Source organism: Chiloscyllium punctatum, chromosome 13 (genome assembly GCF_047496795.1).
Source record: "Chiloscyllium punctatum isolate Juve2018m chromosome 13, sChiPun1.3, whole genome shotgun sequence".
NCBI lineage: Eukaryota > Metazoa > Chordata > Chondrichthyes > Orectolobiformes > Hemiscylliidae > Chiloscyllium > Chiloscyllium punctatum.
Genome location: NC_092751.1, coordinates 103,946,399 through 103,962,763, shown reverse-complemented (window position 1 = coordinate 103,962,763; position 16,365 = coordinate 103,946,399). Strand labels below are relative to the sequence as shown.

The following is a 16,365-nucleotide window of genomic DNA, read 5'->3' as shown; positions in this document are numbered from 1 at the left end:
GGGAATGGGTCTGAGTGGGTTGCTCTTCGGAGGGTCGGTGTGGACTTGTTGGGCCGAAGGGCCTGTTTCCACACTGGAAGTAATCTAATCTAATCTAATCTAAAAACTCCCAATAATAATGTTGACAGTATGCTGTATGACTCTATGACAGATAGGAGGATTCCAGCAATCTCAAAATTCTTCGGAAGACCCAGGAGAGTACTGACCAATAGTAACTCCTGAACCATCATTTAAAGGGATAGGCTGTCCTTTAGCACTGCACTGGCTATGAGCATAGATACAGTATCCATGGGACTTGACCCCATATCCTTCTGACTCAGGCAGGAGTTCCAGTCACTGAGGCACAGCTAAACATGGAATCAGCGTAGTTAGCTATTTTGTGAAAGGAACTCAACAGGATTGGGTATAATCAAACAGAGGCAAGCCTAAGTCACAAATTTCTACAGTACTTGCCCGTGCTATGATCTTAAAAACTGGTTTTAAAGGTGTTACAGTAACTGTCAAAAGTTAATGTGCCATTGACCACAGTTCACACACTTTCCTTCATTGTTTAACTTCTAGGTACACAAATCACCATGCTAAATGGACCCATTTTAGCATTTGACAGTGATGAAGGACCCAATGCTGTGATCACTTACCAATTACAGACCAACATAACCGAATTCTTCACAGTAGACCGGAACACTGGTAAGCTGTTGCCCCTCTGTTAAATACAGCACAAAAGGAAGGCTTTATTCAATAATGCTTAACACATCCTGCAGAGCTATGCTCTGGTATTTCACAGACAGTGAAATATTTGAAAGCCCCACTGACTGTTAAGGAGACTAACACTGCTGTCAATTTGGTTGCAAACAGCAGTGAGAGAAATGGCCAGGTCATCTCTTCTGGTAGCTGTAGGAGCAGCCAGATGATTTGCTCCATGGAGTAATTTCTCATGTTTAGGGTGATGCATCCAATGGAAATGAGAGTAACAGTGGTCGCCATTAGTGGGCGGCACGGTGGCACAGTGGTTAGCACTGCTGCCTCACAGCGCCAGAGACCCGGGTTCAATTCCCGCCTCAGGCGACTGACTGTGTCTGTGTCCCTGTGTCTCCCTGTGTCTGCGTGGGTTTCCTCCGGGTGCTCCGGTTTCCTCCCACAATCCAAAAAATGTGCAGGTTAGGTGAATTGGCCAGGCTAAATTGCCCGTAGTGTTAAGTAAGGGGTTAAAGCAGGGGTATGGGTGGGTTGCGCTTCGGCAGGGCGGTGTGGACTTGTTGGGCCGAAGGGCCTGTTTCCACACTGTAAGTAATCTAATCTAATATGCTTCCTGGCACCAACCTTCAACTTGTGCTAACCACTGTGCCACCATGCCGCCCAAAATATCTTCACACACACTGAGAAACCCCTCGAATGGGAAGGAAGCCAAATCTCTCTTCAAGAGGTGATGAGCGTGCTTAACCCAAGAGAAAAGGTTACACAGGCTGGCCCTGTGTTCACTGAAGTTTAGAAGAATGTGAGGTAATCTCATTGAAACCTATAAAATCCTGAGGGGACTTGGCAAAGTGGATCCTGAAAAGGTTTTTTCACATCATAGGGAGAGAGTAGAAATAGGAGACTTGGTTTAAGTGGGAGATCTGTAATTTTAAGGAATCAGAAATAATTTTTCTCTTGGAGGGTTCTGAGTCTGTGGAACTCTCTTCCCCAGAGATTGGTGCAGGCAGGACCATTGAATACTTCAAAGGCAGAGAGAGAGAGATTCTTGACTAATGAGAGAGTCAAAGGGTATCAGGGCACAAGAGAGTAGATTGAAGCCACAATCAGATCAAAGGGCAGAAAAGGCTTGAGGGGTCAAGTGGCCTATTCCTGCTCTTAATCAATTTGTACAAATGTGTTAGTGAGAGTATGATATGGTAAAACAGTTTAGAGTTAATTTAGAGCAGGACAGTCATTGCATATGGAGGTCAGATTGGTTTATATTTGCTCAGATATTATCCTCTGACTATGCCAACAGGTTGTAATCATTTTAATTAATGCATTTGATGCCTTATTCATTTTCCAGGCATTGTCTCTGTTGCACCAGGGAAAAGCATCGACAGGGAGTCCTTGCCTAATGCAAGACTGGAATTGACTGTCATAGCGGAAGATATTGGTCAGCTGAAGAGTGTGGCTGGACTCACAATAACGGTCTTGGATCAAAATGACAACACACCAGTCTTTAACCCATCTTCAATGACTGTCCACATTCTGGAAAACAGCCCCTCAGGTGATGAATAGGATCACAAATGTTTCTGACCTGTTAACTACTATTCCCAGCTGACTAGTTGGTAAACATCAGATCACTGGGAAGTAATACTAGGGAAGTTGTGTGCACCAAGTCGGGTAATCAACTGGACAAGTGAGAAAGCCGCATCATTATATTTGGACTCTCTTCCATTAGTGCTTGTAGAAAATTGGAAGATTGTCAAAGAGAATCTCCCCAACATCCTTGTCCTTCTGTGTATCTATTTATCTATGCTGCTCTCTGTTTTGGTTCTCCAGGTTTGATGTGTTTAACAGTACTCCCTAGTTTGCACAGTGCCACCTGTATTCTTGGATTTAAGCTACGAAACAACTTGTGTCTGACCCATGTCTCTTCCATTTGCTCCTTCTGTCCTAGCCCTTTCCATCAGTTTCAAAATGGTCCATCTATGGAACTTAAGACAGCGTCATTCTCTTAAAGTCTCCTTGCTGGGTTGTAATGGGCTCGTGCTGCCTACGAGTTGGATCCATCTCTGGCCAGACTGAGGGGATGGTGTGATCACATCTCTACTGGCTGTAAGGATCCCAAGTGGGAAATGAATCTGTCAATTCTCAATCTAGTTTCCCGTGACAATCTTTCTGTTGCAGCCTTTAATTTGAGGGCAACACCTGAATCACAGTCAGATATGTGTCACTCAGAGCTGAGGGCTGATTGGTTCGTATCTGATGATGCTAAATGTGACCAGGAAGCGGATGAAGGACAGCAAAGCAGCAGAGTCCATTTCAGTTCTTGGCCTGCTGCATTGTTATAGCAAAGCCCAATGGAGGCTGGAGGACCAGCACCTCATTGGGTACTTTACAGACCTTGGGACTCAACCATGAACAATGGCTCCCACTCCGATTACCAAGCATCTTGTTTTCAAGGATTTGCTCCCAGCAGAGTTGATCCATTTTCTGCTAACAATACGTTTCATTAACACCTGCACTCCATTGAGTGGCGGCACGGTGGTTAGCACTGCTGCCTCACAGCACCAGGGATCGGGTTCGATTCCACCCTCCGGTGACTGTCTGTGTGGAGTTTGCACATTCTCCCCGTGTCTGCGTGGGTTTCCTCCGGGTGCTCTGGTTTCCTCCCACAGTCCAAAGATATGCAGGTCAGGTGTTTTGGCCATGGGATGAGCAGGGTTACAGGGATAGGGTGGGTCTGAGTGGAATGCTTTTTGAAGGTCAGTGCCGATTCGATGGGCTGAGTGGCCACCTTCCACACAGTCGGGATTCTATGATTCTGTATCCTTTCTCTACTGCTATTAAAACTCATTCACCTTCTGCTGTCAGCACACTTACTGTCTTTTCCATTTGTCCTTCTGTCCTAGCCCTTTCCAACAGTGTTAAAACCCATTTCTCTTCCAGCCCCATTCAGTTCCAGAGAAGAGTCATACCAGACTCAAAACTCTGTTTCTTTCTCCATAGACCTGCTGAGCTTCTCCAGTACTTTCTAATTTTATTGCAACAGAATCCTCATTCAGAGCCATCAGATAAAGGGTTGGCATGGTAAAATCCTCATTTTCTTTTTTGCCTTGGTTTAAGTTCAGCGTTGTTTCCTCTGAATCCTAAAAAAAACTTTGCATCTGCAGTTGTTCAACATTTCAAAGTGGAAGTGCAATCCAGTTTCTTACCCTGGTATTGCAAGATAATATTACTCAGGCAAACCACACACGGACAAAAAAAATAGCCTTGAGTATTATTTTCAGCACTTCTGATGTTTGAGTTGTCAGTGAGACAGATTGGAAAGGTCGTGCTGACTTTCAGCATTCCTGTACTGATGGGAAGAGGGGGCCACAATTCCCATTCCCAATTGACAACTACATTAACATTCATTTCCCATCCTGCTTGTATGCTGTCCCTCGGGAATAGTCCATCCCGGCCTTGAGGAATGTTCATCGGGGTAGATCCTGAATCGGCCTGCTCAGTCACCTGATGACCTGTTGCAGCGACCTTCGACCTGATGAGACCCCATCCTCGTGACGAGGGACAGCCGACCACAAAATGTGTTCGATCCACCGGCCTCAAGAAACAAGAATTACAGTGATTTACAGCTCTTTGGGTTGAAAGAAGCCCACCCCTGTCTCAGTGCTAAGGGATCAGCCTGTGCTCTGTGACTGACCCAAGACGGTGCCTCCATGTTCTGTCAAAGGACATGACCTCTCAGTATCTACCCTGTTGAGCCCTTTCAGAGTCCTGCACATTCCCATGAGCTCACCCCCCAGTCTTGTAAACTCAGAGAATAAAGCTAGGTGGCATTCAGACAGGGAGTCGCCGGGGTATTTGTTGGGGAAAGCAAAATTAGGAAAGGAGACAACATGGGCAGGGTGGGTGGCACGGTGACTCAGTGATTAGCACTGCTGCCTCACCGCTTCGGGGACCCAGGTTCGATTCCAGCCTCGGGCAACTGTCTGTGTAGAGTTTGCACATTCTCCCCGTTGTCTGTGTGGGTTTGCTCTGGTTTTCTCCCATAATTCAAAGATGTACAGGTCAAGTGGATTGGCTGAGCTAAATCGCCTACTGTGTTCATGGATATGTAGGTTAGGTGCATTAGTCAGGGGTAAATATAAGGTAGGGGAATGGGTCTGGGTAAGTCATTCTTCTGAGGGTCAGTGTGGACTTGTTGGGCTGAAGGGCCTGTTTCCACATTGTCAGGATTCCATGAATCTATGGATAATATCACAGAGACATAGAGATGTACAGCACAGAAACAGACTCTTTGGTCCAACCCGTCCATGCTGACCAGATATCCCAACCCAATCTAGTCCCACCTGCCAGCACCCGGCCCATATCCCTCCAAACCCTTCCTATTCATATACCCATCCAGATGCCTTTTAAATGTTGCAATTGTACCAGCCTCCACCATGTCCTCTAGAAGCTCATTCCATACACGTACCACCCTCTGCGTGAAAACGTTGCCCTTTAGGTCTCTTTTATAACTTTGCCCTAAACTTATTCCCTCTCGTTCTGGACTCCTCCACCCCAGGGGAAAGACCTTTTCTGTTTATCGTATCCATGCCCCTCATGATTTTATAAACCTCTATAAGGTCACCCCTCAGCCTCCAACGCTCCAAGGAAAACAGCCCCAGCCTATTCACCCTCTCCCTATAGCTCAACTCCTCCAACCCTGGCAACATCCTTGTAAATCTTTTCTGAACCCCTTACAGATTCACAACATCCTTCCAATAGGAAGGAGACTAGAATATTGCACACAATATTCCAACAGTGGCCTAAACAACATCCTGTACAGCCGCAACATGACCTCCCAACTCCTGTACTCAATACCCTGACCAATAAAGGAAAGCATACCAAATGCCTTCTTCACTATCCTATCTACCTGCGACTCCACTTATGAACCTGCACTCCAAGGTCTCTTTGTTCGGCAACACTCCCTAGGACCTTACCATTAAGTGTTTAAGTCCTGCTAAGATTTGCTTTCCCAAAATGCAGCACCTCGCATTTATCTAAATTAAACCCCATCTGCCACTTCAACCCATTTACTCAGCCACTCATTGTCGGAGTCTCTCCACAACACGGTGGCACAGTGGGTGGGCGGCACGGTGGCACAGTGGTTAGCACTGCTGCCTCACAGCGCCAGAGACCCAGGTTCAATTCCCGCCTCAGGCGACTGACTGTGTGGAGTTTGCACGTTCTCCCCGTGTGTGCGTGGGTTTCCTCCGGGTGCTCCAGTTTCCTCCCACAGTCCAAAGATGTGCAGGTCAGGTGAATTGGCCATGCTAAATTGCCCGTAGTGTTAGGTAAGGGGTAGATGTAGGGGTATGGGTGGGTTGTGCTTCGGCGGGGCGGTGTGGACTTGTTGGGCCGAAGGGCCTGTTTCCACACTGTAAGTAATCTAAACAACATTATCCCAGGGAATGACTAGTGGGGAATTGTCACTCAGGCCATCCTCACCACAGCACAACTCTGGCTAATAATCAACTACCGTGGGATTAATAACCCACTCTCACTATGCCCGTGAGGTCCCTGCACCTGATTCTATCCCCTCCCCCACCATTCTGATGTGAAGTGGATGAAGAGACTTCTGTAATTGATGGAGGAAATCAAGGAATTGCATTTTCTAGTGAGCACGGGCAATCACCTCATGGTGAGAAAATCTTGATATTTTTCTCGAGGCATGGAGACCCCCTGATGCATTGCCATGTTTCTGTGTGCTGTAGGTTTCAGTATCAGCCAGGTGACAGCCACAGATGCGGATACTGGAGTGAACCAGCAGCTGAGATACCGGATCGAGGGAGGGGCCCTGGATAAGTTTATCATCGACCCTGACTCGGGAGTGATCAAAGTGGCCAACGGAGTGACTGTGGACCGAGAGGAAAGGGCATCCTACACACTCACCGTGGTTGTGAGGGACCGAGGTACCCCATCGTTGTCAGCGAGTGCCACGGTGAACATTGTGATTGATGATGTTAATGACTGCCGTCCTGAATTCATTAACCCTATCCAGACCGTAAGCATCAGCGAGTCAGTGAATGTCGGTTCAGTTATTGCAAACATAACAGCCACAGATCGGGACCTCCATCCTCAGCTGGAGTATTATATTATCGAGCTTGTGGCTAAGGACGACACTGATGAAGAGGTACAGGAGCATCAGAGGGCCTTTGACATCAATTTTAAAACAGGTAAATACTGCAAGGAGTATAAACATCGAAGGTTGGAAACAGTTGGCAGATCTGTCAAGCCTAAAGAGAAATGTGAACTCTGTTTCTCGTTGTCATAGGGTCATACAGCGTGGAAACAGACCCTTTGGTCCAACCAGTCCATGCCGAATATAATCCCAAATTAAACTAATCCCATCTTCCTGCTCTTGGCCCATATCGCTCCAAACATTTTCTATTCATGTATTCATCCAAATGTCATTTAAACATTGTAATTGTTTTCTCTCTCAGAATCTGAGTATTCCCTGGTTTTATTTTAGATTTTTACCATTTGCTGTACTGTCCTTTACAAGGACCTTATAATTTTAAATATATCATCCCTTGAAAGTTAAAAATCACACGACACCAAGCTATAATCCAACAGGTTTATTTGGAAGCACTAGCTTTCGGAGTGCTGCTCCTTCATCAGGTGGTTGTGGAAGGGGCAACACTCCGAAAGCTAGTGCTTCCAAATAAACCCCCTGTTGGACTTTAACCTGGTGTTGTGTGATTTGTAACTTTGTACACCCCAGTCCAACACCGGCATCTCCAAATCATCCCTTGAAAGAGAAGCCAGTTCAAAACTGCCCAGACAGAGTGAGAATGACTTCGGATCCCACCAGTTCCTCCTTGAACTGTTCTGAAGTTGTTCACAAAGAGGATTTTAATCTGACATTTAGCATCCTCTGTTATAATGGTGACCCTGTCTCCCAAGAAAGGAAAGTGACTGTACATATTTTTCAGGGATTATAAACTGCACACAAAACTCAGGGAACATTCACCCCACTAACGTGCTTGTTCTCCTTTCTGACCAGGTGCTGTGTTTGTAAGAACGCCTTTGAATAGAGAGTTGGTAGCTACCTACACACTTACCATCTCAGTACACGACAATGCCAGTGACGTGATCGGTCATTCCGTCAGTGTGCCCAATGGTAAGATTTCATCACACACAAGTAAAGGTAAAATTGCCACAGTCCCGGAGGATTATAAGGGCTGCTCTCTCATTCGAGAGAAATGGGTGGTGGTGGTTTAAACTGAGGGTCACCACACCTCACATGAGAGGAGAGGTTGAGAAGGAGAGTCCATCATGGTAACCCCATGGGTACTCACTATAGAACAGCATAATTAATGTCAGATGAGATACCTCTCAATTTCTACCACGTCCAGTCTTGCTACCTCTGTGTGTGAAAAAAGCTACTATTTTAGAATAAAGCTTTGAATTTAAAAATGAAGCTTCCCTGTTTGTAACAAGGAGAATATTGGAGCACAGGTCAGGCCTGGGAAAGAAAGGGTTGACTTGTGATGAGAGACAGTAAACTGGGTCACTAATCGCTAGAGTTCAGAAGAATGAGAGGTGATCTCATTCAAACAAGTATTTCAGATTCTGAGGGAACTTCACAAGATGGATACTGAGATGTTCCTTTCCCTTCTGGCTGAGAAATCTCAAATACAGAGACATGGTCTTCAGGTCATTGAGGACTAGAAACATCTTCATTCAGAAGGGTGTGAATGTTTGGAATTCCTAACCCTTGAGGGTTTTGGCTGCATAGTTATTGAATTAAGGATGAGATAGACAGACAGATTTTTAATCCCTCAGCAAGTTGAGGCATTCGGGAAGGGGGTGGGAAGGTGGAGGTGAAACCTAAATTCAGCTGCGATAGTACTGAATGACAGAGACAGCTTGAAGGGTCAAGGGACTCAACTCCTATTTATCCCCTTCATGTTCTATATACTGTACATACATAACAAAATGATTGACAAAATAGAGGTGTTTCCACATGGGGAGAGTCTAGAATGAGAGGTTATAGATATAGGATAAGAGGTAGCAGATTTAGAACGGGAATAATCTCTCAAAAGGTTGTGAATCTATGGAATTCACTCCCCCAGGGTGTGTTGGATGCTGGGACATTGAGTAAATTTAAGTAGGAGACATTTTTAACAAGTAATGAGTTGAAGGGTTTTAGCAGGCAGGCAGGAAAGTGGAGTTGAGGTTGAGATAAGATCAGCCACCATCATATCAAATGGTGGAACAGGCTCAAGGGGCTGAATTGTCTACTCCAGCTCCTGGTTCTGATGTTCTTTTATGTATATTGTATGTAGAGGATCTTGCCTGACAACTATATTTTTGAGGAACTGAGGAGGAATCTTGCTACGTTTTATTTTAGCAGATGATTGTATTGAGGTTTAGTAGTGTTGTGTTATCCTGCAGATCAGAATAGAACAGGCAGCTGCTCGCCAAGATACAATGAGCATTATTGACAGCAATTTCTTCTCAAAGGCCAGAGTTCGGTGTAGGTTTTGAAATAGTCTTCGAGCAAAGCTGGTGATAACATCCTTCTAGATGGATCACCTTGGGGTTTTGTAAGGTTGTATTCCCATATAACCATTCCAATTCCACACCTTTGTGCTAGCTAATGGCTTCATGATGCTCACAGCTAACAGAGATATGATGGAACAACGCTGTCTCTCGAATATCATAAAACCCTATCTAATAAGTTTAAGATCGTACGGAAAGGATTCAGATCCTGGACCATACTCAGAGTTGATCGCAAGCAGTTGAGTTTCTGAGTTAAGAGGAAAACTTAAGATTTGCTTTTGAAAGGAAGTGTCCCTATTGAGGTATTTCACGTAGTGGAGGTTTTCGATAAGATAAATTGGAGAATTAACATCATGGGGAATGAACTCCAGGACACATTTTTGACTAAAGTGGGGGGGGGTTAATCTCCTGTAGAGAAATCTGTATCACAGTTTCAAGTTTGTCAGCAAGAGAGCTAGGAGTGAGATGAGAACCTTCTTCCCTCAGACTGTTGTTGGGATTTGGAACGTGATGCCTAGGAGGTGAATTCCATCAGAGGTTTTAAAAGAGAGCTGGATATATATTTGGAAATGATGAACTTACAGAGCTGGAGAATGGGATAAACTGGGGAGCCCTTTCAGGAACCGGTATAGACAGGATGGGTCGAACGGCCTCCTTCTGTACTATAAAATTCTGTGCTTCCAAAATGAACTTGTAAGGAGGATTGCAGAGAGAAAAACCCCATGTTTAATTAACACCAGTGCATTCGCTGTGTAAAGTAAAAGGTAGGGTCTGCAAAGTTTGTCACATAAAGCTTGACTGGAGGGGGTGAGGGTGGTAGCAGCAAGTCAAGGAACAGGAGAACATCAGAACTAGAAGCAGGGCCAAGTGATTTGTTCCTCGGAAACTACTCCAATCCTTCAGTAAAATCCTAGTCTTTCTCAGCAGCACTTTCATCCTATCCCTGAATACCTTGATTCTCCTTAATAGAGAACTATTAATTTCATTTAAATCCATTTATTTGTCTGTTTTATTTCAGCAAAGCTGACAGTGAATGTCCTGGATGTGAATGACAATCCTCCTCGATTCCGACCATTTGGGGTTAGTATTTTCACTGAGAGGATTCTGGAAGGAGCAACAGCTGGTACAACACTGCTCTCTGTCTCGGCCGTGGATCCCGATAAAGGGCCCAATGGACTGATCAACTATGAGCTCCTGAATCTCCCTCCCGGAGACTACGTCAGATTGGAGGATCCTGCAGCAGGTGAAGTTTTGAAAATGCTCTCATCCACCAATCTTTGGTCCAGAGTATATCACAATCCCCTTCACTTCATTGGGCACTATCTGTCACTGTTCACCTGACTCACTTTAATCTATCGATGGTCTTTTACCACTTATTGGTCTCTCTGCACTATTCAGTGTCGACTAATCTGTGGTCTTTGGAATTTGACATTCTTGCATTCTGTCCTGATGTGTGCAAGAACAGTCTGTCTGATTTTTTCAGCAATATTATGCTTGGTCTCCCCTGTAAATTAGAGATATGAAAGACATCAATATTTGACGTGGCAATGTCAGTATCTATAACATACAATGTGTTTGAAAAGTCCTGATTTAAGCCCCTGATGGGGATTGAACATAGAACATAGAACATAGAAAAATACAGCGCAGTACAGGCCCTTTGGCCCTCGATGTTGCGCTGATCCAAGCCCACCTAACCTACACTAGCCCACTATCCTCCATATGCCTATCCAATGCCCGTTTAAATGCCCATAAAGAGGGAGAGTCCACCACTGCTACTGGCAGGGCATTCCATGAACTCACGACTCACTGAGTAAAGAACCTACCCCTAACATCTGTCCTATACCTACCACCCCTTAATTTAAAGCTATGCCCCCTTGTAATAGCTGACTCCATACGTGGAATTGATAGATTGATCCTTTATGGGGGTGATGTTATCAGAGCTTTAATACAGACTCTAACCCCAACCCTCTAATCCTCCACCCCTCCCCATTCCCCCCACCCCCAAACCCAGGGAAAATAGTTGCAAGCAGGACAGTGGATTACGAAGAGGTTCAGTGGCTGAATTTCACAGTGCGGGCAGTGGATCACGGAACACCGCCTCGATCTGTGGAGGTTCCGGTGTATTTACAGATCAAGGACATCAATGACAACAACCCTGTCTTTGTGCAGTCATCCTACCAGGTAACCGCGACATCTCTTCATGCACTAGACATGGCACTGGTGCGAGCATTAAGCTTGTAACTCGTGACGAATCGTCATATGTCAGAGCATGAGAAACAGGGGCAGGAATGGGCTTCATGGCCTTTCAAATGTTCTCCTAATTTCAGAGCAGTCAAGGTTATCTCAATCTGCCCTTTTGCCCCTCTATTCCACAGCATACAGTGACCCTCCCCATGTCTACCTTCAGTAAACTCATATCTGCACATCTACACTCTCTCTGGGGTAGGGAAAATAAAATGCTCAGCTCTGCCCTAAATAGCCGGCCCATCCTCCTGAGGTTGCGATCCCTGACGTTCTGGAGGAGAGCCCTATCGGCATCAACCCTGCAAAGGTACTGGGATACTGTTGATGGAAATGCATCAACATCATGAGGTGCCAATCTCAATCAGGGCCATCTTGGCTCCCATCCGCAGTGCACCCACCTGGGGGCAGAGTTCGCCTTTGCACAGTAATGGTGGACTGGCAGCCATCTTTAATTCTGTGGTAGTCATGGTGAGTCAGCCATTCTGAGAATCCTCACATGAAGTTTCAGGAGTGGACATGACCACAAGCTGAGCCGGTAATTGTGATGGCTCATTGATGTGGGCATTTGATGGTCCATGTAGTTTTTCTCTCATTCATTCATGGGATGTGAGTACGACTGGCTGAGCTATTGCCCATCCCTAGTTGCCCTTGAGAAGGTGATGGTGGTGAGCTGCCTTCTTAAGCTGTCGTTAGACCCACAATGCCCTAAGATACGTCAAGAACTTTGACCCAGCGACACTGAAGGAACGGTGATACATTTCCAAGTCAGGTTTGTGAGTGGCTTGGAGGGGAAACTGCAGAGGGTGGTGTTCCCATGTACCTATTGTCCTTGTCCTTCTAGATGGAAGCGGTTATGGGTTTGGAAGGCGCTGTCTGAGGAGGCTTGGTGAATTAATGCAAATGGGAGCTGCTGACATTGCCACTAATCATGATTTCCCCACTTTGCCTGATGATACAGAAGCCAGTGTTTGAAGATGTCTCCCTGGGCACAGTGATCCTCCAAGTTAGTGCAGAGGATGCCGATGATGACAGCTTCTCACAGATTGAGTACAGCCTTGTGGATGGAGAGGGCAGGTTCGGAATCAATCCAATCACGGTAAGCAAGCATCTTCTGCTGCATTCTGGAAGATCTCTTTGAAAGGAGAAGTATTCACCCAGTGGACCTGGGCATCACTGCTGAGTTCAGTCCTTGTTGCCCAACATCCTTTCATTGTCCTTGAGAAGATGGTGGTGAACAAACATGACCACAGTGCTGTTCCAGAAATCAATGTATAATAGACCCCAGAAACTGGCCATTCCATTTACGCTCCATTCCACTTGGGGCTAAAGCCGAATATATAACGGTGAAAACTGCCAGATTGTCATAATGCCCCAGCTGTTTAGTTAATGCCCTCCAGGAAACAGAACTTCGCAACCATGGGTGCCACCCGCCATTCACATTCCTCTCTAGAGTTGACTCTGTTCCCTCTCAGGCCGTCCATCCTGTTATTATCAAATCATACAATCTCTTCAGTGCAGAAAGAGGCCATTCAGCCCATCAAGAGTATCCTACCAGGACTAAAACCCACCCCACCCCCATCCCCATAACCCCACATGGGGCTTTTACCTTGGCTAACCCACCTAACCTGCACACCTTTGGATTGTCAAGCAGTTGTAAAGCAGAAAACCAAGGCCATCTTCTCATAGCAGGTAAGATTAAATGATGAATATGGATTTGCCGTGTCATACATAGCCAAAAAAAAATCATATTTCCAAGAATTGCTATGTAGGCTTTTTTCACATTTCTGTCTTAACAGTTCATTCCCACTATATCTGTGCAGGATTATAGCGTGGCGTATCTATGCTAACCCTTCAAACCTATCCAGTTTGTTCCATTTCCCAGGTCTTGTGCCATGACTCTGTAAAGTTTCTTTGCTTCAAGCGTTGGAGAATTACTATTGCTTCAGTTCCACAAATCTTTTAGGCAACAGATCATAACAAGCTGCACCTTAAAAATCTTTCATACATCTCACCTCTGGGCCTTTTACCACTCTCCCTTGTGCTGTCTCTCTCTCTCTCTCTGGGTTCTGACTTCCTGCCAGTGGAAACGGTTTCTCATTGTTCCCTCAATAAAAACATTGCATGATTTTGAACACTCCCCTCCTCTTTTGTGTTGAGAACAAGCCCACGCCCTCGATAAAACTGAAGCAGTTTTGAGTCCACCTCTTCAGAGATGGACAGAGCCACACTTGTATTTAAATTACAGAAGAATGACAGAATTGTTGCAGTGGCAGTGGAGACCATTTGGCCCACTGTGCCTGTACCAGCAATCTGAGTGAGCAGTTCACCTCGTGCCATTCTCCCTTTAACCCTGCACATTCTTCCTTTTCAGATAACAGTCTAATTCCTTTGAGAATTAGGTTTAATTGAACCTGCCTCCACGACACACACTCAGACTCACTAACCACCTTTGCTATTTTTACCACTTACTTTATGACTTGAATAATTTGGAAGATGTTATTAATTTAATAATGAACTTTTCAATCCTACAGCTACATATTCCTGAGCGTTTAGTGATGATATTGTATGAAGGAGTTATATTTCATTGTGTTGTGACACTGAGTGATTTATGGATAAGGACGTAAGAGCTCGGAGCAGTGGCAGATCATTTGGCCCATCGATTCTGTTCCTCCATTCACGCCTGATCTCATCTTGGCCTCAACTCCACTTTCCTGCCCGCTCCCCATAAACCATAAACCTTGCTGCTCCTTAAATTTACTCAATGTCCCAGCATCCATCACACTCTGGGGGGACTGAATTCCACAGATTCAGGACCCCTTCTGAGAAATAATTTCTCCTCTTGGCTTCATCCGGAGGCTCACTGATGATGTCACCTAGTATGGTGACGAAACATCTGACCAGCGAGCAAACCTATACCCAGAATTTGTCCTCAATCTCAGTTTTAAATCTGCCTCGCCTTCTTCTGAAGCTATGACCTCCTATTCTGGATTGCCCCACATACAGAAAGATCCTCTGTACTTTGTCAATCTCCTTTAGCGTCTTATAAACCTCAGTCAGATCTCCTCTCACGCCTCTAAATCTCCAGAGAGTATCAGCTTAAACTGCTCAACCTCTCTTCCTAAGCCAGGCACGTACTTCAGGAATCAATCTAGAGAACCTCCTCTGAGTTGCCTCCAATGCAGATACATCCCCCCTCAAGGGGAACCTAAATTGTGTGTAATACTTCCGATGCAGTTTCACTAATGCCTTGTACAATTGCAGCAACACCTCCCTACTTTTACACTGTATTCCTTTGGCAAGAAGTGTCATAGTTCCATTTGCCTTCGTTCTTACCCACTGTACCTGCAGACGATTGAATGTGAAGATTATTGAGCATGTGTAGCAGTTGCAATAATTATTTGTGCTCCTTTTTCACCTAAAGGGGGATATTTACATTTTGGCTGCACTTGATCGGGAAAAAAAAGATCACTACACTCTAACAGCTGTTGCCAAGGACAACCCAGGTGATAATCCAAGCAATCGCAGAGAGAATGCTGTCCAGGTAACTCCCAGACCTCCTGCCAGGTGATTCCATTTTTTACCAGCAAGAGAGAGCATAGTACATCAGCAAAATGTTGATCCTCTAGCTTTGAATCCTTTGTCATTACTACACTGGACCTTGGACACTATGCCCAGGAGGGATATAACATCTTTGAAGGAGTGTAGCACAGAATCACAAAGTGATGCCAAGTCTAGAGGATTAATTACAATGATTAAGCTTGTATTCCCACCAGCATAGGTGATTAGGGTATAGTCTAATTAAGGTGTTTAAAACAATTAAAGGATTTGGCAGGGCAGACAGTGAGAAATTATTTCTGCTGGGGACCAGAACCTTAACACGAGAGCCAGACTGCTCCAGGGTAGTGTCAGGAAACGCGTCTGTGCACCAATGGAAATATGGAACGTACTTCACACAACCCCCACCACCCCCCCCAACCCCCAACCCCTGCCCCTCCCTGCATCCCCACTCCCCATACCTGCTGAGGTCAGGTTCAATTCAAAATCGTAGACCTCAAAAAGCTTCCTTTGTTGAGTTGCCGCAGGTCACAGAGCAAGGCTATTAGAGCTAAGAGACAGGACAGCCACAGTGTGTATGGTGGAACAGGCTGAAGGAGCTGAACGGCCTCCTGCTGTGGCTGTTTTCATCATCCCAGTCCTCAACATCCTCAGGCCTCAGTCCCTGCCCTCTCATCACGGTCACCTCTATCGTCCAATCTCCCCTTGCATCCTGCTTGCTTCTGCTCCCTCCATCCTGACACTTCAGTGCAGTATCTGGCACTCCCTCCTATCGCCACTTACCTCTACGCATCCATCTCAAGATCCATCCTGCTGACCGAATCCAATTCCTCCCTCGATAGATCACTTCTATGTTCCTGTTGTTACAGGCTTTATAGAAGGTGAAAATTCATGCACTCTCAACAACCCACAGCAGCTCCATGGTCTGCAGCAATAGCTCACAGGCACACGACTTGAAAGGTATCAGGTAGTTTTAAGATAATTTAACATGATGTGTATTTAAAAATATGACTATTTCTCAAACCACTTAAACACTTGATTCATTGAATATGTTGTCAGAGACATCCAAGTGAAAAAGCTTGCCAAGTATTTCAAAATGCAGTCCGTACCTTGGAAGAAGCTCCACACATTTTGGTGAACTTTCATTATCTTTCCAGTCCCTCGTTAAGGTTCCAGAACTTTCTGTCTTTTTTTTCTGTGGACAAAGGCGATTGGCATTTACAATGAGGAGGGACAAAATGTTCAAATGTCACTGTGGAATTTAAATACCAGAAAAGGTCACTTCACAGTAAGACATATTAAATTTACCTGTCATTGAGTTGGCTTTCAGTA

At 45.3% G+C, this 16,365-nt stretch overlaps 1 protein-coding gene across 1 annotated transcript in view; it reads left to right on the top strand.

The window, feature by feature from the left end:
- cdh23 (cadherin-related 23) overlaps positions 1-16,365 on the top strand; it is a 967,008-nt gene that overhangs the window by 895,116 nt on the left and 55,527 nt on the right. The window contains exons 44-51 of the mRNA XM_072583543.1: positions 562-687; positions 2,042-2,245; positions 6,441-6,902; positions 7,733-7,849; positions 10,253-10,477; positions 11,246-11,415; positions 12,437-12,574; positions 14,900-15,019. Of these exons, the coding sequence (XP_072439644.1) occupies positions 562-687; positions 2,042-2,245; positions 6,441-6,902; positions 7,733-7,849; positions 10,253-10,477; positions 11,246-11,415; positions 12,437-12,574; positions 14,900-15,019 (1,562 nt within the window). The remainder of the gene's footprint in view (positions 1-561; positions 688-2,041; positions 2,246-6,440; positions 6,903-7,732; positions 7,850-10,252; positions 10,478-11,245; positions 11,416-12,436; positions 12,575-14,899; positions 15,020-16,365) is intronic.